General features: G+C 42.5%; 1 protein-coding gene across 2 annotated transcripts in view; it reads right to left on the bottom strand.

Moving 5' to 3' along the window:
- Men-b (Malic enzyme b) overlaps positions 1–17,026 on the bottom strand; it is a 165,433-nt gene extending 148,407 nt beyond the window's left edge. The window contains exon 1 of one of the 2 annotated variants that reach the window (XM_070099786.1): positions 16,712–17,026. In XM_070099786.1, the coding sequence (XP_069955887.1) occupies positions 16,712–16,782 (71 nt within the window). In that variant the 5' untranslated portion in view covers positions 16,783–17,026. The remainder of the gene's footprint in view (positions 1–16,711) is intronic. The other variant, XM_070099785.1, reaches the window with a different exon arrangement.
- Between the last annotated feature and the right edge of the window lie 9,376 nt (positions 17,027–26,402).

Raw genomic sequence — 26,402 nt, 5'->3', positions numbered from 1 at the left:
TTGGTTTTTCCCACCCTATTCCTGCTGCTCTCTCCACTTGGAGCTCAACTATGTAGTCGAAGCACAGAACCACATGATCACTAGCTCCCAGGGGCCTTTCATACATGATATCCTCGATGTCAGAACTACTCAAGGTGAATACAAGGTCCAGTCTTGCTGGTTCATCCTCTCCTGTCTCTCTGGTAGTGTCTCTAACATGTTGATGCATGAGGTTTTCCAGTACCACATCCATCATCTTGGCTCTCCATGTTTCGGGACCATCATGGGGCTCCAGGTTTTCCCAGTCAATCTCCTTGTGATTGAAATCACCCATAACTAGTAACTTTGCTCCCCCCATGTGTGCTCTCCTGGCCACCTCGGCTAGTGTGTCGACCATTGCTCTGTTGCTCTCATCGTATTCTTCTCTTGGCCTCCTGCAGTTCTGTGGTGGGTTGTACATTACTGCAATTATCACCTTATGTCCCTCAGACTGGATTGTTCCTACTAAGTAGTCCCTTTCGCCCGTGCCATCCATTCCTTCCATTTTCTCAAACCCCCACTGGTTTTTAATAAGCAGTGCAACTCCTCCTCCCCCTCTCCTCCCTCTGTCTTTCCTGAGGATTTGATATCAGGATGGAAAGATTGAATCTGTTATTATTCTGGTGAGTTTTGTTTCTGTGAGTGCTATTATGTCTGGGGATGCCTCCTTGATTCTTTCGTGCCACTCCTCATACTTATTTGTTATTCCATCTGCATTTGTATACCACACCTTCAACTTCTTTTCTAAGATTGTGGTCTGGGAGGTGTATTGGGGTTGGGGAAGTGGGAGACCTGATAAGGAACTATGGGTGGTTGCTGTGGGGGTGGAGTTTGTAATGCAGTGGGTGGGGGCATTGGATGTAGCATGGGTGTTTTGATTTAGAGTATTTGGTTGCACTGGGGTTGACCTGGTTGTGAGGCTTCTATAGGAAGTTGTGAGGGAGGCTGTATTTGATCTTCCTGTGTCTGGGATCTCCTGTCTGTCTTCTCCATCCCCTCTCTTTCCTCCTTTCACCTTTGTACCATCTCTCTCAGTTTCTGCCTTTCTGCTTGTGTTCTGTTGTGGTCGAGATACACCTTCCTGTATGCTGGCATGTCCCTTAATCGTGCTTTCTCCTGCAGGATCCTGTTCCGAGTCGATTCTGCCTTGAAAGTCACTTTCACTGGCCGGGTTCTTTTTTTTACAAACCCCCCTATTCTCCGAAAATTTTCCAGCTGGGTCATGTCATCTTCTCCTATTGCTTTCATGATGCTTTCAATTGCTTTTTTTCCCCTTGTTTTCTTGCTTCATATGTTTCCCCTTCAACTTCCTGGAGCCCACACACAAAGACTGACCTCTCCCTTTCATTCTCCCACTGCATATCCCTGTGTATCCCCTCATTCAATTTGATTTCCTCCATTTCAGCTTTCCTTTCTTCAGTTTCACTAGCTAATGTACTTGGGCTCAGTGGCCTGTCATTTTCCCTTCTCGGCTTTCCCTGGGCTCTGCTGTGGTCTGTTAGGGCCTCCACATATAGCTTAGCTCTTTCATTTACTACAGTCTCCACTGATTGTGTGTGTGTGTGTGAGTGTGTGTGTGTGTGTATGAGTTTGTGTATGAGTGTGTGTGTGTGTGTTTGTGTGTGTGTGTGTGTGTGTGTGTGTGTGTGTGTGTGTGTGTGTGTGTGTGTATGTGTGTGTGTGTGACTCAACAATCAATATTTGCACCAATAACTCATTACAGTTGTGACCGGGTGTGGAAGTGTGAATTGCTCAGTACTCTATAATTTGTTCATGATTGTAGCCATGTATAAACGTAAGTAACCATTCTTACAGGATTCATTACCTTTGTAACTTGTGAGTTCATTACCTTTGTACCTAGTTCAGCTATCAAAACTTTCGGTGCCCAGTCCCTGGACCCATTATGTACCTCTGTAATCTGTAAATACCTTTGTAACCTGTCATGATTGTGACCAGACCTACCTGGAGTTCATTACCTTTGTAAATTGTGACTTCATTACCTTCGTAAAATGTGAGTTCATTACCTTTGTAACTTGCTCAGCTATCAAAACTTTGAGGCCCAGTCCCTGGACCCATTATGTACCTCTGTAATCTTTTGACTACCGCTCACAGGATGGGTATGGGGTGCATAATAAAGATATTAAACTAAAAGCCCTCCTTTAAAGTGCAGGCATTGTACTTCACATTTCCAGGACTCAAATCCAGCTAACCGGTTTCCCAGAATCCCTTCACTAAATATTACCCTGCTCACACTCCAACAGCTTGTCAGGTCCCAAGAACCATTCGCCTTCATTCACTTCTATCTAACACGCTCACACACGCTTGCTGGAAGCCCAAGCCCCTCGCCCACAAAACCTTTACCTCCTCCCTCCAACCTTTCCGAGGACGACACCTACTCCCTCCTTCCTTCCCCTGCAGATTTATACACTCTCCAAGCCATTCTACTTTGATCCATTCTCTCTAAATGACCAAACCATCTCAACAACCCCTCTTCAGCCCTCTGACTAATAATTTTAGTAACTCCACACCTCCTCCTAATTTCCACATTCCGAATTCTCTGCATAATATTTACACCACACATTGCCCTTAGACAGGACATCTCAACTGCCTCCAACCGCCTCCTTGCTGCAGCATTTACAACCCAAGCTTCACATCCATATAGGAGTGTCGGTACCACTATACTTTCAAACATTTCCTTCTTTGCCTCCATAGATAAAGTTTTTTTGTCTCCACAGATACCTCAACGCACCACTCACCTTTTTTCCCTCATCAATTCTATGGTTAACCTCATCCTTCATAAACCCATCCGCTGACAAGTCACCTCCCAAATATCTGAGAACATTCACATCTTCCATACTCCCTCTCTCCAATGTGATATCCAATTTACAATTAAGAATAAAACTAAGTATGCCCGAAATACCTAGCCATGCTAAGCGTTCTAGTGGTACACTCTGTAATCACAATTTTACTACATGTAAACCAAACAATAACCGAATTTCTGTAAACTCAGCATTGTAATCCTTATAGAGAATAAACTTTGAATTGAATTGAATTGAATTGAATTTTTCTTTATTTGATACCCTCATCACCTTACTCGTATCTATGCTCACTCCCAAACTTTAGAATCTCCCATAAGCACAGTATCATCAACAAAAAGTAACTGTGTCACCTGGAGAGAGTTCCGGGGGTCAACGCCCCCGCGGCCCGGTCTGTGACCAGGCCTCCTTAGGTCAGTGTCCCAGGATGCGACCCACACCAGTCGACTAACACCCAGGTACCCATTTTACTGATGGGGAACATAGACAACAGGTGGAAAGAAACACGTCCAATGTTTCTACTCTGGCTGGGAATCGAACCCAGGCCCTCACCGTGTGAAGCGAGAGCGTTAACCACCAGGCCACCAACTCCCATTTTGTACTTGATTCCCCATAATTTAATCCAACTCCTCTCCCGAACACCCTAGCATTTACTTCTTTTACAACCCCATCTATAAATATATTAAACAACCATGGTGACATTACACAACCCTGTCTAAGACCTACTTTTACCGGGAAGTATTCTCCCTCTCTTCTACAAACCCTAACCTGAGCCTCACTATCCTTATAAAAACTCTTTACAGCGTTTATTAACTTACTACCTATTCCATACACTTGCAACATCTGCCATATTGCTCCCCTATCCACCCTATCATATGACTTTTCTAAATCCATAAATGCAACGAAAACTCCCCTACCTTTAACTAAATACTGCTCACATATATGCTTTAATGTAAACACTTGATCTAAACATCCCCTACCCACTCTAAAGCCTCCTTGCTCATCTGCAATCATATATATATATATATATATATATATATATATATATATATATATATATATATATATATATATATATACATATATATATATATATATATATATATATGTCGTGCCGAATAGGCAGAACTTGCGATCTTGGCTTAAATAGCAACGCTCATCTTGCCATATAGGACAAGCGAAAATTTGTGTATGCAACAATTTCGCCAAAATCATTCTGAACCTAACGAAAAAAATATATTTCACTGTGTTTGTTTAGTATTAAATTATTGTAACCAGATCCAAAATATATTTAGTTGGGTTAGGCTAAAATAAATTGTTCTTTTTATAATAAGGTTAGGTAAGTTTTCTAAGATACTTTTGGTGCAAAATTAAATTTTTTTACATTAACATTAATGAAAAAAAATATGTTTAAACGTATAAGAGAAAATTTTCGAAAGGACTTAATTTTAAATGAGTTCTTGCTAATTGACCAGTTTTACATATTCGGCACGACATATATATATATATATATATATATATATATATATATATATATATATATATATATATATATATATATATATATATATATATATATATATATATATATATATATATAAATATATATATATATATATATATATATATATATATATATATATATATATATATATATATATGTATATATTATATATATATATATATATATATATATATATATATATATATATATATATATATATATATATATATATATATATATATATATATATATATGTTTCACTACTATCCAATAAATAAATAAGCCCGAGATAATCTAATTATCCTTATCATCTATATATGGATAGCTTATTAGCATAAACACCATAACCACCACCATTACTACCACTATTACCACCACCACAAGCCCTACTTACTCTCCCATTACCCAATACATGAAGTTTCCATTGAAAAACGAGGCCAAGGTTGAGTGGTGAGAGTAGCAAAACGCACTCAACCTAAGGAAGCACTCCCACTGACAAGACGAGAAGTGCAGAAAACATTCAAAATATATATAACATGCAGTAGCACAAGCTAACATAGTCTACCTCATGTAACTACACAGATCATGTGAGAAGTTGAGATTCGAGCCCCGCAAACAATTCCGTGAGTACTCACCAACACACCATGACATAAGGTTTTGCAATACATTTCCTCTGATAACAGAGTCCAGGAGGTGGTGCAAATGTTTGGAATATGCTGTGCTAACCTCCATAAATCCCCGAAAAGTTTTATAGGTACTATGTATATTGTAGTGTGTGTGTCTGTGTCTGTACTCTATTTGTGGTTGCAGGGGCAGATTCACAGCTCCTGGCCCTGCCTCTCCGCTGGTAGCTACTAGGTCCACCCTCCCTGCTCCATGAGATTTGTCGTGTATGTGTGTGTGAGTGTACTCACCTAATTGTGGTTGCAGGGGTCGAGACTCAGCTCCTGGCTCCGCCTCTTCACCGACCGCTACTAGGTCCTCTCAACCCCTGCTCCATGAGCTTTATCATACCTCGTCTTAAAACTATGTATAGTTCCTGCCTCCATTACATCGTTTGCAGACTATTCCACTTCCTAACTACTCTATGACTGAAGAAATACTTCCTAACATCCCTTTGACTCATCTGAGTCTTCAGTTTCCAATTGTGACCCCTTGTTTCTGTGTCCCATCTCTGGAACACCCTGTCTCTGTCCACCTTGTCTATTCCACGCAGTATTTTGTATGTCGTTATCATGTCTCCCCTGACCCTCCTGTTCTCCAGTGTTGTCAGACCGATTTCCCTTAACCTTTCTTCATAGGACATTCCCCTTAGCTCTGGAACTAGTCTTGTTGCAAACCTTTGCACTTTCTCTAATTTCTTGACGTGTTTGACCAGGTGTGGGTTCCAAAATGGTGCTGTGTACTCCAGTATGGACCTGACGTACACAGTGTATAAAGTCTTGAATGATTCCTTACTGAGATACCGGAACGCTATTCTCAGGCTTGCCAAGCGTCCATATGCCGCAGCAGTTATCTGGTTAATGTGTGCTTCTGGCGATGTACTCGGTATTATACTCACTCCTAGGTCTTTCTCCTTGAGTGAGGTTTGCAGCCTTTGGCCTCCTAGCCTATACTCTGTCTGCGGTCTTCTTTGCCCTCCTCCGATCTTCATGACTTTGCATTTGGCGGAGTTAAATTCTAGGAGCCAGTTTCTGGACCACGCATCCAGCCTGTCCAGGTCTCTTTGTAGATCTGTTTGGGCAGCGTCTGATTTAATTCTCCTTATTCAGATTGGTGATGGGGTTAATTTTCAATGTGTGAGTGTGAGTGGGGGGAGGGATGGGGGGTCACCTGTGTTGTGTGAGTGGGGGGAGGGATGATGGGTCACCTGTGTTGCAACACAGGTTTCTTAATAATGCATTTGTAGGTCTTGTGTAATTTGTTGCGAGTTGTATTATGGGTGATTGTCATTAAGCTTAGTCAGTTATTATTGTATTGAGGTTGTATTTTAGGAGTTATATTTATAGCCAATTTGTGGCCTTTATTATTATCCCTTTATTCCTTCTTGAATTGTGATATGTTTTAAAAACTTGTAAATAGCATGTCAGGTGTTGCCTGGATTGTTATGTGTTGATATATTGTGTTGTTGATGTCATCCTTGTTCAAGTTATTTTTTAATTTTAAGTATCAAGAGAATGTACAATGTATTCATTGGTGGGGGGGAGGGTAAGCAATACTGAGTAAATTCCACTTTATGAACCTTGTGTACTTGTGTACTTGTGTACTTGTGTACTTGTGTACTTGTGAAACAACGTACGTAGAAGCAGTCTATAGGTTGTGTTCATTTTATTTTAATGTCTTATGTATGTGCTTATTCAGTAGATTGTGTAGTGAATGTTTATTGCATCACCAGTGTCAATGTTACGTATTGTTATATGTACCTATATATATTTGTACACAAGTTTTAAATAAAATATATAAAAAAAAAAATTCTCCTCATTAACTTGACGTCATCTGCAAACAGGGACACTTCTGAGTCTATCCCTTCCGTGGCCCGGTAGCCTGGTGGCTAAAGCTCCCGCTTCACACACGGAGGGCCCGGGTTCGATTCCCGGCGGGTGGAAACATTTCGACACGTTTCCTTACACCTGTTGTCCTGTTCACCTAGCAGCAAATAGGTACCTGGGTGTCAGTCGACTGGTGTGGGTCACATCCTGGGGGACAAGATTGAGGACCCCAATGGAAATAAGTTAAACAGTCCTCGATGACGCACTGACTTTCTTGGGTTATCCTGGGTGGCTAACCCTCCGGGGTTAAAAATCCGAACGAACGAAAAAAAAAGAACATATACCAAGAATAGCACTGGTAGTAGATAGGTCCCAGGACTGACCCCTGTAGGACCCCGCTCGTCACCGGCGCCCACTGTGATACCTCATCACGGACCATGACTCGCTGTTGCCTCCCTGTTAGGTATTCTCTGATCCATTGCAGTGCCCTTCCTGTTATACATGCCTGTTCCTCTAGCTTCTGTACTAATCTCTTGTGAGGAACTGTGTCGAAGGCCTTCTTGCAGTCCAAGAAAATGCAATCAACCCACCCCTCCCTCTCATTTCTTACTTCAGTTACCTTGCCATAAAACTCTAGTAGGTTTGTGACACAGGATTTGCTTTCCATGAACCCGTGCTGGCTGTCGTTTATAATGAGTGTGTGTGTACTCACCTATTTGTACTCATCTATTTGTGGTTGCAGGGGTCGAGTCTTAGGGTCGAGTCGTGTGTGTGTGTGTGTGTGTGTGTGTGTGTGTGTGTGTGTGTGTGTGTGTGTGTGCGTGTGTGTGTGTACTCACCTAATTGTGATTGCAGGGGTCGAGACTCAGCTCCTGGCCCCGCCTCTTCACTGATCGCTACTAGGGCCTCTCTCTCTCTGCTTCCTGAGCTTTGTCATACCTCGTCTTGAAGCTATGTATGGTTTATGCCTCCACTACGTCACTTGCTAGGCTGTTCCACTTCCTGACGACTCTATGACTGAAGAAATACTTCCTAACATCCCTGTGACTCGTCTGAGTCTTCAGCATCCATTTGTGACCTCTTGTTTCTGTGTTCCCTCTCTGGAACATTCAGTCTCTGTCCACCTTATCTATTCCATGCAGTATCTTGTATGTCGTTATCATGTCTCCCCTGATCCTTCTGTCCTCCAGTGTCGTCAGTCCGATTTCCCTCAACCTTTCATCGTAGGACATTCCCCTGAGCTCTGGAACTAGCCTTGTTGCAAATCTTTGTACTTTCTGTAACTTCTTGACGTGCTTGATCAGGCGTGGGTTCCAAACTGGTGCTGCATACTCCAGTATGGGCCTGACGTACACAATGTACAGTGGCGTGTGGCCAGCAGTAACAGCCTGGTTGATCAGACCCTGATCCACCATGAGGCCTGGTCTCAGACCGGGCCGTGGGGGCGTTGACCCCCGAAACCCTCTCCAGGCAAACTCCAAGTATTCCTTATTAAGGTATCGGAACTCTATTCTCAGGTTTACCAGGCACCCACATGCTGCAGCAGTTATCTGGTTGATGTGTACCTCCGGAGACGTGCTCAGAGTTATGGTCACCCCAAGATCTTTCTCCTTGAGTGAGGTTTGCAGTCTTTGTCCACCTAGCCTATACTCTGTCTGCGGTCTTCTTTGCCCTACCCCGATCTTCATGGCTTTGCATTTGGCAGGGTGTATTTGTCTGTGTGTTAGTTACCATTTTGTCCTAGGCACATGTCGATTAGACACTAGGCCTGTTGTATATGAGTACGTGTGTGTGTGTGTGTGTGTGTGTGTGTGTGTGTGTGTGTGTGTGTGTGTGTGTGTGTACTCACCTATTTGTACTCACCTATTTGTGGTTGCAGGGGTCGAGTCCTAGCTCCTGGCCCCGCCTCTTCACCGGTTGCTACTAGGCCCTCTCTCTCCCCGCTCCATGAGATTTATCAAACCTCGTCTTAAAACTGTGTATGGTTCCTGCCTCCACTACGTCATTTTCTAGGCTATTCCACTGCCTTACAACTCTATGACTGAAGAAATACTTCCTACTATCTCTCTGACTCATTTGTGTCTTCAACTTCCAATTGTGGCCTCTTGTTTCTGTGTCCCCTCCCTGGAACATCCTGTCCTTGTCCACCTTGTCTATTCCACGCAGTATTTTATATGTCGTTATCATGTCTCCCCTGACCCTCCTGTCCTCCAGTGTCGTCAGGCCGATTTCCCTTAATCTTTCTTCATTGTGTGTGTGTGTGTGTGTGTGTGTGTGTGTGTGTGTGTGTGTGTGTGTGTGTGTGTGTGTGTGTGTACTCACCTAATTGTAGTTGCAGGGGTCGAAACTCAGCTCCTGTGTGTGTGTATGTGTGTGTGTGTGTACTCACCTAGTTGTGGTTGCAGGGATCGAGTCATAGATCCTGGCCCTGCCTCTTCACTGGCCGCTACTGGGTCATTCTCCCTGCTCCATGAGCTTTATCATACCTCTTCTTAAAGCTATGTATGGATCCTGCCTCCAATACATCACTTCCCAGACTATTCCACTTCCTGACAACTCTGTGACTGAAGAAATACTTCCTAACGTCCCTGTGATTCATCTGAGTCTTCAACTTCCAACTGTGACCCCATGTTGCTGCGTCCCCTTTCTGGAACATCCTGTCTCTGTCCACCTTGTCGATTCCTTTTAGTATTTTATAAGTAGTTATCATATCCCCCCTATCTCTCCTGTCCTCCAGTGTCGTCAGGTTGATATTCCTTAATCTTTCCTAGTAGGAGATACCCCTTAGCTCCGGAACTAGTCTTGTTGCAAATCTTTGCACTTTCTAATTTCTTGGCGTGTTTGAGCAGGTGTGAGTTCCGTACCGGTGCTGCATATTCCAATTTGGGCCTGACGTACACGGTGTAGTCTTGAACGGAACGAGTCCTTGCTAAGGTGTCGAAAAGCTATTCTTAGGTTTGCCAGGCACCCATATGCTGCAGCAGTTATTTGGTAGATGTGCGCCTGAGGATATGTGCTCGGTATTATACTCACGTCAAGATCCTTTTCCTTGGGTAAGGGTTGCAGTCTTTCGCCTCCTAGCCTGTACTCTGTCTGCTGTCTTCTTTGACCATCCTCAATCTTCGTGACTTTGCACTTGGTGGGGTTAAACTCCAGAAGCCAACTGTTGGACCAGGCTTGCAGCCTGTCCAGATCCCTTCGTAGTTCTACCTGACCCTCTTTCACTTGAATTCTCCGCATTAGCTTCATGTCGTCTGCAAACATGGACACCTCTGAATTTATTCTTTCTGTCATGTCATTTACATATACCAGAAACAGCACCAGCCCTAGGACTGACCCCTGAGGAACCCCGCTCGTCACAGTCACAGTCGCCTACTCTGACACCTCGTCACGTACCATCACTCGTTGTTTCCTTCCTGTGTGTGTTTTCGCCTAATTGTATTCACTTAATTGTGATTGCACGAGTCGAGTTTCAGCTCCTGGCCCTGCCTATCTGCTGGCCACTTGAGCCCTGCCATACGTATTGGATGTCACTAGTGCCAGGTTCCGGATGGGTTACAAGTATCTCTGGGAGGTTACAACACCATCATCAGATGTAAGCCAAACGAAAGGTAAACTTTACTAGTTGACAATGGTCACACCTTGGGTCATTATGTGCTGGAATGCGATAAAATTAATGAATTCAGAAACAACTCGCACTCAAATGCGGCATATTACCAACTATTCTGGAAAAATATCCTGACATTGCCTGCTGTTAATAACACGTAACTGCTTAAACTTTTTTACAAGCATATCTCGCTAAAATATAAGGTACAGGTGGGTCCCGATTTACAGCGCTTCACTTTACAAAGTTTTGCTAATGCAGCGGTTTTCAACTGTACCCATTCTTCATTTATTCAGCCTTCCTATAGTAAATATATTCACCACTCACCATAAGGTAAGGACGAAAATATTTTAAGTAATGTGTGTACTGTATATGCATTTTTTAGGCTTAGCTCTATTGCTCACTTAATATATGATAGAGTAAACATGTTATCAGGCTTTTATATGCACTTGAAATTAAAAAAAAAATAAGGTTATGTTTCACTTTACGGTTATTTTTGATTTACAGCAGTAGCCCGGAACCTAACCTGCTGTGTAAGCGGGGCTCTCCTGTAATATTTCTTGTGACCTAATTCATGTCTGCATAAATAACTCATGGCGATTGTAACCAGATATAAACATGTAAATAGTTTATTACCAAGCCATGAGTACGCTAAGAGACAACACAGTGTGAGGAGCTCAAGACTGTTCAACTGCCTCCCAGCATACATAAAGGGGATTACCAATAGACCCCTGGCTGTCTTCAAGAAGGCGCTGGGCAGGCACCTAAAGTCAGTACCTGACCAGCCGGGCTGTGTCTCGTACGTCAGTTTGCATGCGGTCAGCAGTAACAGCCTGGTTGATCAGGCCCTGATCCACCGTGAGGCCTGGTCACAGACTGGGGTGCGGGGGCGTTGACCTCCGAAACCCTCTCCAGGTATACTGTAACTTGTTTAGCTATCAAAATATAACGGGTCCAGTCTCTGGACCCATTATGTGTCTGTAATCGTTTGATTACCGCCCCCACAATGGGTTTAGGGTGCATGATAATATAATAAACTAACTGAAAGATATGAATTAGATATCATTAAATGCTCAAGTGACGGATCATGGCTCGTATGGCAGCGCCTTCAACTCGGTATCGATCCCATCACAACTGAAATCGTTGGGCATGTTTCCTTACACCTGTTACTTTTGGATATAACAATGGTAACAAGATGGCGTATTATAAACATATGCAACATCTGGGTCTACAAAATAATGATACCCAGTTGTTACACAAGTGTCTAATTCATCAAACTGAGGATCACTCGACTGCTGTGAATGTATTCTGGGCAAGAGGATCGAGGGACACTAGTGGGAATAAGCCGGACCTAGTGGCTTTATTGAGATGGCCTGGGTTACTAACCCATCGGATTAATAATCCAAATAAATTTTCCTTTTTATTATGAGGAGGGGTTTAGGTAATCATGAGGAGGGGTTAAGGCGACCATGAGGAAGGGATGAAGTGATCATAATCGTCATTTAGAGAACCAGGTTATTACCACGTGACAATGACTCAACCATCACCTTGAGAAAGTCAAGATAACTAACTTAGGCTGGCTGGCGCAACGGCTGACTTTCACTAAGCACTTTTTCCACTCTTTCTTCGCCAGTTTCAACACCATCGACTTCCTCACTTAAACTACACTTGCTAAACTTTTTCTTATCTGCAGTTTACCTGGAGAGAGTTCCGGGGGGTCAACGCCCCCGCGGCCCGGTCTGTGACCAGGCCTCATGGTGGATCAGAGCCTGATTAACCAGGCTGTTACTGCTGGCTGCACGCAAGCTGACGTACGAACCACAGCCCGGCTGGTCAGGTACCGACTTTAGGTGCTTGTCCAGTGCCTGCTTGAAGACAGACAGGGGTCTATTGGTAATCCCCTTATGTATGCTGGGAGGCAGTTGAACAGTCTTAGGCCCCTGACACTTATTGTGTTGTCTCTTAACGTGCTAGTTAGGTTAGGTTAGGTAAGGTTCGTCAGGAAACAGGACAAATGTTTCCTGACGCGGGTCTTAGTCAGATGATGACCCGCCTTTGGAGCTTTTGGTCATCTGACCGAGGCCTTCCGCTGGCTTACCGGTCCACCCCTTTAAAAATTATGGTCATTTATAACCAGTCTAAAACGTGCTAGTGACACCCCTGCTTTTCATTGGGGGGATGTCGCATCGTCTGCCAAGTCTTTTGCTTTCGTAGTGAGTGATTTTCGTGTGCAAGTTCGGTACTAGTCCCTCTAGGATTTTCCAGGTGTATATAATCACGTATCTCTCCCGCCTGCGTTCCAGGGAATACAGGTTCAGGAACTTCAAGCACTACCAGTAATTTAGGTGTTTTATCTCCGTTATGCGTGCCGTGAAGGTTCTCTGTACATTTTCTGGGTCAGCAATTTCACCTGCCTTGAAAGGTGCTGTTAGTGTGCAGTAATATTCCAGCCTATATAGAACAAGCGACCTGAAGAGTGTCATCATGGGCTTGGCATCCCTAGTTTTGAAGGTTCTCATTATCCATCCTGTTATTTTTCTAGCAGATGCGACTGATACAATGCTATGGTCCTTGAAGGTGAGATCCTCCGACATGATCACTCCCAGGTCTTTGACGTTAGTTTTTCGCTCTATTTTGTGGCTGGAATTTGTTTTATACTCTGATGAAGTTTTAATTTAGAACATAAGAACATAAGAAAGAAGGAACACTGTAACAGGCCTACTGACCCATGCGGAGCAGGTCCATGTCCCCCCCCGGATTAACCCAATGACTCACCCTCCCCGGATTAGCCCAATGACCCACCCAGTCTGGTCACCTCCACTCAAGGAAGGAGCACGGCTCCAGACCCAGCAGCACAAGCTAGTCAGGTCCAACTCACACCCACCCACACCCACTCATGTATTTATCCAACCTATTTTTAAAACTACACAACGTTTTAGCTTGAATAACTGTACTCGGGAGTTTGTTCCACTCATCCACAACTCTATTACCAAACCAGTGCTTTCCTATATCCTTCCTGAATCTGATTTTTTCCAACTTGAAACCATTGTTGCGAGTCCTGTCTTGGCTGGAAATTTTCAGCACGCTGTTTACATCCCCTTTATTTATTCCTGTTTTCCATTTATACACCTCGATCATATCCCCCCTAATTCTACGCCTTTCGTGAAAGTGCAGTTTCAGGGCCCTCAGTCTATCCTTATAGGGAAGATTTCTGATACATGGGATCATCTTTGTCATCCTCCTCTGTACTTTTTTAGAGCATTTATATCCATTCTGTATTACGGTGACCAGAACTGAGCAGCATAGTCTAAATGAGGCCTAACCAAGGATATATAGAGTTGAAGAACAACCTGAGGACTTCTATTATTTATACTTCTAAATATGAAGCCAAGAATTCTGTTAGCTTTATTGCGAACACTAATGCACTGTTGTCTTGGTTTTAGATTACTGCTAACCAGAACTCCTAAATCCTTTTCGCAAGCAGTAGTATTAAGATCTACATTATTTAGTTTATATGTGGCATGGTTATTTAACTGTCCAACATTTAGAACTTTGCATTTGTCAATATTAAACTGCATCTGCCACTTCTCCGACCATTGCATCAGTCTATTCAAATCATCCTGGAGTGCTCTAGTGTCCTCATTAGAATGAATTGGATGGCCTATTTTGGTGTCATCAGCAAATTTGCTTATGTCGCTATTTATTCCCTCATCTATGTCGTTTATGTAAATTGTGAACAACAACGGGCCCAACACTGACCCCTGAGGAACACCGCTTGTGACGTGCCCCCATTCTGATTTCTCCCCATTTATGCAAACTCTCTGCTGCCTATTTGTCAGCCATGCCCCTACCCAGGAAAAAATTTCTCCTATTCCGTGTGCCTTAAGTTTCCTCAATAGCCTCTGGTGTGGAACTCTATCGAAAGCCTTACTGAAGTCCATATACACAATATCATATTCATTACCATGATCTACCTCCTCAAACACCTTAGTGAAAAAAGTTAGTAAATTCGTAAGACAGGAACGCCCTTTTGTAAAACCGTGTTGAGATTCATTAATCAACCTGTGCCTATCAGGATGGCTACGAAATGCTTCGGCAATTATTGATTCCATAAAGTTTCCCACTATGGAGGTGAGGCTTATTGGTCTATAGTTCGAAGCCAAGGACCTGTCACCTGCCTTGTAAATGGGTATTACATTTGCCATTTTCCACTTATCAGGCACTATGCCAGTTTGTAGTGATATGTTAAAAAGATTAGCCAAAGGTATGATAAGTTCCTCTTTACATTCCTTTAACACACTTGCAAACAGTTCATCAGGACCTGGGGATTTGTTAGACTTTAATTTCTCTATTTGTCTGAGGACCATGTCACTAGTTACTGCAATCGTGCATAGTTTATTATCATTCCTCATGTTTACCATATCGGAGAAGTTAAAATTTCTCATTGTTGAACTTCATATTGTTTTCTGCAGCCCATTGAAAGATTTGGTTTATGTTCGCCTGGAGCCTTGCAGTGTCTGCAATAGAAGACACTGTCATGCAGATTCGGGTGTCATCTGCAAAGGAAGACACGGTGCTTTGGCTGACATCACAACAGTAAGGGTAAAGCAAATTACAAACTGACTTCTTGAGAAAGGATTTTACATGATCCACAAGTATGCTGATAAAAACATACATGAATATGTTGAAATAAATCACAACTTACGAACAGTGTGTGTTAATAAGATTCACATGCATACGTTATGGAAGTTTAGTCTGTAAAAATATCTGTATATTTAACCTAAATAAATCTTAAAGAGACATGTGACTCAAGAACACTTACATGAATGATGGTACACATGTACGTACATATACACATAGGATATGGGCGCTTTGCAAATCTAAGAAAAGCGTTTCGACACCTGAGTAAGGAATCGTTCAAAATTACACCGTGTACGTCAGGCCCATTTGGAGTATGCAGCACCAGTTTGGAACTCGCACCTGGTCAAGCACGTCAAGAAATTAGAGAACGTGCAAAGGTTTGCAACAAGTCTAGTCCCGGAGCTAAGGGGTATGTCCTACGAGGAGAGGTTAAGGGAAATCGACCTGACGACACTGGAGGACAGGAGGGGTAAGGGGGATATAATAACGACACATTAAATACTGAGAGGAATTGACAAGGTGGATGGATACAGGATGTTTCAGAGATGGGACACAGCAACAAGGGGTCACAGTTGGAAGTTGAAGACTTAAGATGAGCTACAGGGATGTTAGGAAGTATTTCTTCAGTCATAGAGTTGTCAGGAAGTGGAAGTCTGAAGAGTGATGTAGTGGAGGCAGGATCCATACATAGCTTTAAGAAGAGGTATGATCAAGCTCATGGAGAAGAGAGCGAACCTAGTAGTGACCAGTGAAGAGGCGGGGTCAGGAGCTATGAATCGACCCCTGCAACCACAAATAGGTGAGTACAAATGAGTACACACACACACACACACACACACACACACATTACAGGCTTTGAGAGGAACATTCAATGCAAACTTCACACACTAACCTACCAAAATAATGACAACATTTCGAAATGACACTTTCCCACAGGTTACAACGAATTCAGTATTGTTTTGAACATAAAACTTCTTTCTTTTTGCGATTATGTTTTATTACCTTTTATTTATTTGTAAATTCTGACTAGCAAATAACTCAAAATTTCTCGTGCAACAACTGTTGATAAGTAATGTGGTGAGGAAAGTGGAGCGCGGTCTGCACAACATTCACCTGAAACAAGCACGAGTAAATAGCAATAATTATTACAGCTTATTTATTTCTGAAGGCTTGTGCAGGAGCTACTAGCTAGTAGGTCAGTTGTAAGTTAAGAATTTTCAATAGTTGGGTGTGTATTGTCTGCAGAGCCGGATTAATATTTTGTAGGCCCCTGGGCTACAGATACTGAGGCCCCCAGTGATATTGTCACAAGGAAAAAAGTCAAAGAAACATTAAATTTATTTTTACATGGCAAACCACAATTAAAAGTCAAACATTTGCTTTCCGTAATTTCTTGGAAACAAATTTCTCCAGGACATCAGTAAATTGTAAGTTGTTGAGAACATCTGTGGAGGCCCTCCAGCTGGCTTCAGTCTCCTAAAGCCCATGTCTTAATCCGGCCTTGGTTGTCTGGAACCTGACTGGGCGAGGTTATTATTCTATCAGCTGATTTGTATTAAGTAGCAATAGGTTTAAGGTAATGTAGATCCTCCACCATGGCAAAATACAACTGTGATACTTTACAGTATCCTTCACTGACCTGTCTGTTGAAGGACGTGATGAGAAGTGACTCTTGGGAGTCAGACAGACAACAGCACTAGTGTTGCCCATCAGGGTGTTGAGAGTGACTCAGTCACACACAACACACACAATAATTACAAGTAAAGACGTTCACGCAGCACTAACTAGCGCTAGATAATGAAGATTCGTCACTATGCTTTTATATGTTACAAAGCTCTATCTTAGAATTTTATGAGTGTTGGGAAGCGGGGTAATATGGTGATAATGTAAGTAAAGACATACACGCTGATCACTCGGCCAGGGAGTGGTCCCTGATCCACACATTGAAGAGTGCACTAGACTACTGCTAGACACGGATACAAACGTGAGGTGTAGCCCCAAGGTTGCTGCTGCTGGTGAAACCGTCAATACTGGCACATCATGAGTGGGAGGGTCAGCGCAGGCGCCCAAGGCTGCTCTCCATATACCATTGGAAATAAGTCACTTTGTCTGACTTTTTTGGGGGTTATCTTAGGTAATTTACACATATGTTACTATTTGTGTAACTATTTATGTGTACCTGTACCTAAACAAACTTACTTATGTGAGAAATGAAGGAAGAATTAACTCAACTCGCACCATTCCAAAAGCTTTGGTGACTAGCACAAGTCCTATTTAAGTGACTGTTAAAGCAAGCCTAACTGAAACCATAAGACGTTGCTTATTGAAATCACCCAGGTCTATCTCCCGAGCTGGTAGTATGTATGGCCCAGTTGTGACTAGTGATATACCTAACGAAACAAAACAGTGAAAACAGTTTTCCATTTGAAGTGGCTTTCATAGGCCTCTACTCTTGTCAGATCCCCTTCTTCCTTACCTGTAAACTCACCCATTCACCTCTTTCAGCTAAAAAAAAAAAGCAGACATAGCCTCACTCCACAAAGGTGGCAGTAAAGCAATTGTAAAGAACTACAGACCGATAGCACTAACATCCCATATCATGAAAATCTTTGAGAAGGTTCTAAGAATCAAGATCGCCAACCACCTAGATACCCATCACTTACACAACCCAGGGCAACACGGGTTTAGAGCAGGTTGCTGCTGCCTGCCCAGCTACTGGATCACTATGAAAAGGTCTTGGATGCTGTTGATGATAAACAAAATACTGATGTAATATACACAGACTTTACAAAAGCTTTCGACAAGTGTGACCATGGTGTAATAGCACACAAAATGAATGATGAAAGAATAACAGGAAAAGTTGGTAGATGGATCTGGAGTTTACCTGGAGAGAGTTCCGGGGGTCAACGCCCCCGCGGCCCGGTCTGTGACCAGGCCTCCTGGTGGATCAGAGCCTGATCAACCAGGCTGTTGCTGCTGGCTGCACGCAAACCAACGTACGAGCCACAGCCCGGCTGATCCGGAACTGACTTTAGGTGCTTGTCCAGTGCCAGCTTGAAGACTGCCAGGATCTATAACTTTCTGACAAATAGAACACAAAAAGTAATAGTAAACAGAGTAAAGTCTCTGGAAGTTACGGTGAAAAGCTCTGTTCCACAAGGCACAGTACTCGCTCCCATTCCATTCCTCATCCTCATTTCAGATATAGACAGAGATGTAAGCCATAGCTCCGTGTCTTCTTTGTGGATAACATCCGGATTGCCATGACAGTGACCTCCATGGAAGACATCACAAGTCTCCAAGCGGACATCAACCAAATCTTCAAATGGGCCACTCAAAACAATACGAAGGTCAACGAGGAGAAATTTCAACTACTCAGATATGGAAAGCTTGAGGAAATTAAAAATGTGTCTGGGTATACAACAAATTCTAACCATACAATAGAGCGAAAAAGAAATGTGAAGGACCTGGGAGTGATAATGTCAGAGGATCTCGCCTTCAGAGATCACAACGATGTATCTACCTCATCTGCTAAGAAAACGATAGGATGGATAATGAGAACCTTCAAAACTAGGGACGCCAAGCTCACGATGATCCTCTTCAGATCGCTTGTTCTCTCTAGGATGGAATACTGCTGTACACTAACGGCCCCCTTCAAGGCTGGAGACATTGCAGGCCTGGAGAGCGCACAAAGAACTTTCACGGCACACATAAGTACGATAAGGCACCTACATTACTGGGAACGGTTGAAGATCCTTAGTCTGCATTCCTTGGAATGCAGGCGAGAGAGAGAGATACATGATAATATACACTTGGAAGGTCCTGAAGGGATTGGTACCAAACCTGCACACGAAAATCACTCCCTATGAAAGCAAAAGACTCGGCAGGAGATGCAGTAGTCCCCCGATGAAAAGCAGGGGCGCCACGGGTACATTGAGAGACAACACAATAAGTGTCCGGGCCCCAAGACTGTTCAACTGCCTCCCAGCATACATAAGGGGGATTACCAATAGACTCCTGGCTGTCTTCAAGCAGGCACTGGACAAGCACCTAAAGTTGGTACCTGACCAGCCGGCCTGTGGCTCGTACGTTGGATTGCGTGCAGCCAGCAGTAACAGCCTGGTTGATCAGGCTCTGATCCACCAGGAGGCTTGGTCAAAGACCGGGCCGCGGGGGCGTTGACCCCCGGAACTCTCTCCAGGTAAACTCCAAGTGTATGACCCCCTACCAGTGTATGACCCCCTACTAGTGCATGACCCCTACCAGTGTATGACCCCTACCAGTGTATGACCCCATACCAGTGTATGGCCCCTGCCAGTGTATGACCCCTACCAGTGGCATAGCATCAGGATCTTGGTAACCTCCTCAGGCCCCGTATAACCTCCCCAGGCCCCATAAAACCTCCCCAGACCCCGTATAACCTCCCCAGGCCTTATGTAAACTCCCCAGGCCCCGCATAAACTCCCCAGGTCCTGTATAACCTCCGCAGGCCCAGTATAACCTCCCCAGGCCCCATATAACCTTCCCAGGCCACGTATAAATTCCCCAGGCCCCGTATAACCTCATCAGGCCCGGTATAAACTCCCCAGGCCCCGTATAACCTCCCTAGGCCCCGTATAACCACTTCAGGCCCAGTATAACCTCCCCAGGCCCCATGAAACCTCCCTAGGCCCCATATAACCTCCACAGGCCCTGTGTAAACTCCCCAGGCCCCGTATTTATTTATTTATTTAATGTCTTTGCAAACAGTACATTGAGATTGTGTATATACAATAGTGGGTTGCAATACAAAGAGAGCCTCTATTATGCCTAGGCATTATGGGCCAACTTAACATTATTGGCTTACAGTCTACTTAATACTAAGGAGTAGTATATCATAGTTGTACAGTAGGAAAGTAATTATGTTATAGTAATTACAGTTGTACAGTAGAATATTAATTATAAATGAATCAAAATTTGTATTATACGAAGATATATGTATTTATATTCTAAAATGCTTTTGTGAAAAACAATGATTCAATTATATTCCTGTCAACAATGGATAAAAGGTTCAATGTGATTGTTTCAGTTATGATGTGGGAGTACATATGTGAGTAAATGTGTACTGAGTATTTAGCATTTAGTCTAGGGTGATTAAGTGGCTTTTGAGAAGAGGACCCCAATGGAAATAAGTCACTCTGTCTGACTTTTTTGGGTTATCCTAGGTTCTCTACACATATGCTGCTATGTATGATAATTCTATGTAACTGTATTGTGTATACCTGAATAAATTTACTTACTTACTTACTTACTAGTCTTAAATTGATTTTCAGACTGGGTTACTTTAATATCTTCTGGTAATGAATTCCATATTTTGGGGCCCTTTATGTGCATAGAGTTTTTACACAGTGTGATATGGACACGAGGTATATCAAAAAGAGATCTGTGTCTTGTGTTGTGGTCATGTGTCCTGTTTAGGTTGGTGAGGAAAAGTTTGAGTGTGGGTTTATATTTGCGTGTATTATTCTGTGTATGTAGTAGGCACATGAATAAGTATGGATGTTCTTAATGGTAAGCAGATTCAGACTTTTGAAAATTGGTGGAGTATGCTGGCGGGAGTGGGAATTTGTTATTCTTACTGCTGCCTTTTGCTGGGTTATTAAGGGTTTTAGGTGACTGGATGTTGTTGATCCCCATGCACAAATTCCATATGTAAGATAAGGGTATATGAGTGAATGGTACAGTGCAAGGAGAGCTGATTGTGGAACGTAGTACCTTATCTTTGATAGTATGCCTACAGTCTTGGAGATTTTCTTGGTGATTTGTTGTATGTGTGTCCGGAACTTAAGGCTACTGTCAAGGTGGATACCTAGGAATTTTCCCTGTGAGTCTTTTGACTGATGATGCATTTAGCGTAATGTTAATTGGATCATTTGCAGCTTTGTTTCCAAACTGAATGAAATAGGTTTTATCAGTGTTCAGGGTAAGTTTGCTAGTCGTCATCCAGGCAGATATTTTCTGTAATTCAGCATTGACTGTGTTTGCTGTAGACTATACCTGGAGTTTACCTGGAGAGAGTTCCGGGGGTCAACGCCCCCGCGGCCCGGTCTGTGACCAGGCCTCCTGGTGGATCAGAGCCTGATCAACCAGGCTGTTACTGCTGGCTGCACGCAAACCAACGTACGAGCCGCAGCCCGGCTGGTCAGGTACCGACTTTAGGTGTTTATACTATATACTATACTATATACTATAAACTATATACTATACTATACTATATACTATACTATATGCTATATTACCTGGAGTTTACCTGGAGAGAGTTTCGGGGGTCAACGCCCCCGTGGCCTGGTCTGTGACCAGGCCTCCTGGTGGATCAGCGCCTGATCAACCAGGCTGTTGCTGCTGGCTGCACGCAAACCAACGTACGAGCCACAGCCCGGCTGATCAGGAACTGACTTTAGGTGCTTGTCCAGTGCCAGCTTGAAGACTGCCAGGGGTCTGTTGGTAATCCCCCTTATGTGTGCTGGGAGGCAGTTGAACAGTCTCGGGCCCCTGACACTTATTGTATGGTCTCTTAACGTGCTAGTGACACCCCTGCTTTTCATTGGGGGGATGGTGCATCGTCTGCCAAGTCTTTTGCTTTCGTAGTGAGTGATTTTCGTGTGCAAGTTCGGTACTAGTCCCTCTAGGATTTTCCAGGTGTATATAATCATGTATCTCTCCCTCCTGCGTTCCAGGGAATACAGGTTTAGAAACCTCAAGCGCTCCCAGTAATTGAGGTGTTTTATCTCCGTTATGCGCGCCGTGAAAGTTCTCTGTACATTTTCTAGGTCGGCAATTTCACCTGCCTTGAAAGGTGCTGTTAGAGTGCAGCAATATTCCAGCCTAGATAGAACAAGTGACCTGAAGAGTGTCATCATGGGCTTGGCCTCCCTAGTTTTGAAGGTTCTCATTATCCATCCTGTCATTTTTCTAGCAGATGCGATTGATACAATGTTATGGTCCTTGAAGGTGAGATCCTCCGACATAATCACTCCCAGGTCTTTGACGTTGGTGTTTCGCTCTATTTTGTGACCAGAATTTGTTTTGTACTCTGATGAAGATTTAATTTCCTCATGTTTACCATATCTGAGTAATTGAAATTTCTCATCGTTGAACTTCATATTGTTTTCTGCAGCCCACTGAAAGATTTGGTTGATGTCCGCCTGGAGCCTTGCAGTGTCTGCAATGGAAGACACTGTCATGCAGATTCGGGTGTCATCTGCAAAGGAAGACACGGTGCTGTGGCTGACATCCTTGTCTATGTCGGATATGAGGATGAGGAACTATATACTATATATTATAGACTATATATTATAGACTATATACTGTAGACTATATGCTATAAATTATATATTATAGTCTATAATATATAATTTATAGCATATAGTCTACAGTATATAGTCTATAATATATAGTCTATAATATATAGTCTATAATATATAGTCTATAATATATAGTCTATAATATATAGTTTATAGTATATAGTCTACAGTATATAGTCTATAATATATAGTCTATAATATATAGTCTATAATATATAGTCTATAATATATAATTTATAGCATATAGTCTACAGTATATAGTCTATAATATATAGTCTATAATATATAATTTATAGCATATAGTCTACAGTATATAGTCTATAATATATAGTCTATAATATATAGTCAATAATATATAGTCTATAATATATAATTTATAGCATATAGTCTACAGTATATAGTCTATAATATATAGTCTATAATATATAATTTATAGCATATAGTCTACAGTATATAGTCTATAATATATAGTCTATAATATATAGTCTATAATATATAATTTATAGCATATAGTCTACAGTATATAGTCTATAATATATAGTCTATAATATATAATTTATAGCATATAGTCTACAGTATACAGTGGCCCCCCGGTTAACGATTTTAATCCGTGCAAGAGGGATAATTGTTATGCGAAATAATCGTTATGCGAATGAATTTTCCCCATAAGAAATAATGGAAATAAAATTAATCCGTGCAAGACGCCCAAAAGTATGAAAAAAATTTTTTTTTACCACATGAAATGTTAATTTTAATACACACAAACTGAAAAAGGCATGCACAATTACATGACACTTACTTTTATTGAAGATCTGGTGATGATTGATGGGATGGGAGGAGGGGAGAGCATTATCTTCTTACTGTTTAGAAGGGGAATCCCCTTCCATTACGACTTGAGGTAGCAAGTCCTTTTCCGGGGTTACTTCCCTTCTTCTTTTAATGCCACTAGGACCAGCTTGAGAGTCACTGGACCTCTGTCGCACAACAAATCTGTCCATAGAGCTCTGTACCTCCCGTTCCTTTACGATTTGTCTAAAATGGGCCACAACATTGTCATTGAAATAGTCACCAGCACGGCTTGCAACAGCTGTGTCAGGGTGATTTTCATCTATAAAGGTTTGCAGTTCAACCCACTGTGCACACATTTCCTTAATCTTTGAAGTAGGCACAATGGATTCCACAACTGGCATAGGCTTCTCAGGGTTAGCCCCAAACCCTTCAAAATCTTTCTTAATTTCCATACTAATTCTCACCCTTTTTACCACAGGGTTGGCACTAGAAGCTTTCTTGGGGCCCATGGTCACTTATTTTCCAGAAACAGCACCGAAAACACTGTAATAATACGAAATATTCCGAGTGTATGCTTGGATGTTACCGCGGAGGCTGGCTGGTAAACAATGGGACGGCCGGCACATGTGAGGCTGGCTGAGGGCACATTGGACGCGTCTCGGACGAAAATCGGTAAGCGGGTTTTTAATCGGTATGCGCGGCAAAAATTTTGCGATAAAAGTAATCGGTATGCGGAAAAATCGCTATGTGATGCCATCGTTATGCGGGGGTCCACTGTATAGTCTATAATATATAGTCTATAATATATAGTCTATAATATATAGTCTATAATATATAATTTATAGCATATAGTCTACAGTATATAGTCTATAATATATAGTCTATAATATATAGTCTATAATATATAGTCTATAATATATAGTCTATAATATATAGTTTATAGTATATAGTCTACAGTATATAGTCTATAATATGTAGTACATAGTATATAGTATATAGTCTATAATATATACTGTAGACTATATACTATAACTATATATTATAGACTATATATTATAGACTATATAATGACCATAGGCCTGATAAGATAAGATAAGATTTTGTTCGGATTTTTAACCCCGGAGGGTTAGCCACCCAGGATAACCCAAGAAAGTCAGTGCGTCATCGAGGACTGTCTAACTTATTTCCATTGGGGTCCTTAATCTTGTCCCCCAGGATGCGACCCACACCAGTCGACTAACACCCAGGTACCTATTTGCTGCTAGGTGAACAGGACAACAGGTGTAAGGAAACGTGTCGAAATGTTTCCACCCGCCGGGAATCGAACCCGGGCCCTCCGTGTGTGAAGCGGGAGCTTTAGCCACCATTTAGTTCGGTCATCTGTATCTCCCAGACTGCCAGAAGTACTTGCAGTAAATAGGTACCTGGGTGTTAGTTACACCTTCTGTCAGTGTTCACCTAGCAGTAAGTAGGTACCTGGGTGTTAGTTACACCTTCTGTCAGTGTTCACCTAGCAGTAAGTAGGTACCTGGGTGTTAGTTACACCTTCTGTCAGTGTTCACCTAGCAGTAAGTAGGTACCTGGGTGTTAGTTACACCTTCTGTCAGTGTTCACCTAACAGTAAGTAGGTACCTGGGTGTTAGTTACACCTTCTGTCAGTGTTCATCTAGCAGTAAGTAGGTACCTGGGTGTTAGTTACACCTTCTGTCAGTGTTCACCTAGCAGTAAGTAGGTACCTGGGTGTTAGTTACACCTTCTGTCAATGTTCACCTAGCAGTAAGGAGGTACCTGGGTGTTAGTTACACCTTCTGTCAGTGTTCACCTAGCAGTAAGTAGGTACCTGGGTGTTAGTTACACCTTCTGTCAGTGTTCACCTAGCAGTAAGTGGGTACCTGGGTGTTAGTTACACCTGTCAGTGTTCACCTAGCAGTACGTAGGTACCTGGGTGTTAGTTACACCTTCTGTCAGTGTTCACCTAGCAGTAAGTAGGTGCCTGGATGTTAGTTACACCTTCTGTCAGTGTTCACCTAGCAGTAAGTAGGTACCTGGGTGTTAGTTACACCTTCTGTCAGTGTTCACCTAGCAGTAAGTAGGTACCTGGGTGTTAGTTACACCTTCTGTCAGTCTTCACCTAGCAGTAAGTAGGTACCTGAGTGTTAGTTACACCTGCTGTCAGTGTTCACCTAGCAGTAAGTAGGTACCTGGGTATTAGGTAACTGGTGTGGGTGGCATCCTGGGGGACAAAACTGACTCCAAGGTTATAGGACGGTTATCCCTCAGTGCCAGTCGTGGGAAAGAAGTGAATAGGTAAACAGTCAAGGTTAATGTTTTAGCTGACCTATACTCAGCTGACCAGTGTACAGTGAGAGAATCATAGCAGAAAACGCCAAATATATCTATAAACTCAAGGAAAGTCAGGTTGTATGTGGCGTTTACTTCCCTCAGTGTTTTAAAAATGGCTGAGTCAGCAGACCAGGTCAGGCAGTCAACAACACCACACAACCCCCGATAAATGGAATTGAGGGGGATTTGGCAGGATAAAACCATTTATTAAACCTTTCTGGTCTACCAGAATGGAAAGGAGTTAGAAGTTAATATGTGAAGCCGGACTGTGAAGTGAGGTGGGAAGGGGAGTGTGTAATAAGGGGTTAACTGAAAGGGGTTTGTGAAGTTAAGGGAAAAGTGAGCAGTGAAGAGGGTTTTGAAGAAGAAAATTTACTAGTAATTCAGTGGTGATTGCTAAAGCAGATACTAGGGTGTACTAGGTGACTGGAAAATAGAAATAAATATTATTGTATATGAGTAAAAGAGCGAAGAGTGAAAATGGCAGGCATTAGAGGGGTACAGGCTGCCATAATTATATTTATCTTTCTTCTTCAATTCCATGAAGAAAGAAATCAGTCATGGGGGCTGGAAAAGATGAATGGAGTAACAGCGCCCTGGACATTAAAAGACCAACAGTTGCCATCCTACCAGAAAAGTAAATGTCACTATCGCCACAAGGTATGGCAACACCGCATACCCAAACAAAAACAGTGGCACACAGCTCTTATTGTAGCGCTCTTAAGTGGTGATATCCAAATTAATCCAGGACCTCAAACTATTGTGCAGAGGCAAAACAGACAGATAAATGACGGTGATAATGACGGTCTAGTAGCTAGGAATGATAACCTTAACTGCATATGTAATGCATACATA

The sequence above is a fragment of the Cherax quadricarinatus genome, chromosome 69 (genome assembly GCF_038502225.1).
Source record: "Cherax quadricarinatus isolate ZL_2023a chromosome 69, ASM3850222v1, whole genome shotgun sequence".
In the NCBI taxonomy this organism is placed as follows: domain Eukaryota; kingdom Metazoa; phylum Arthropoda; class Malacostraca; order Decapoda; family Parastacidae; genus Cherax; species Cherax quadricarinatus.
The sequence above is the reverse complement of the archived record's forward strand: the minus strand, read 5'-3'. Positions and strand labels throughout refer to the sequence as shown.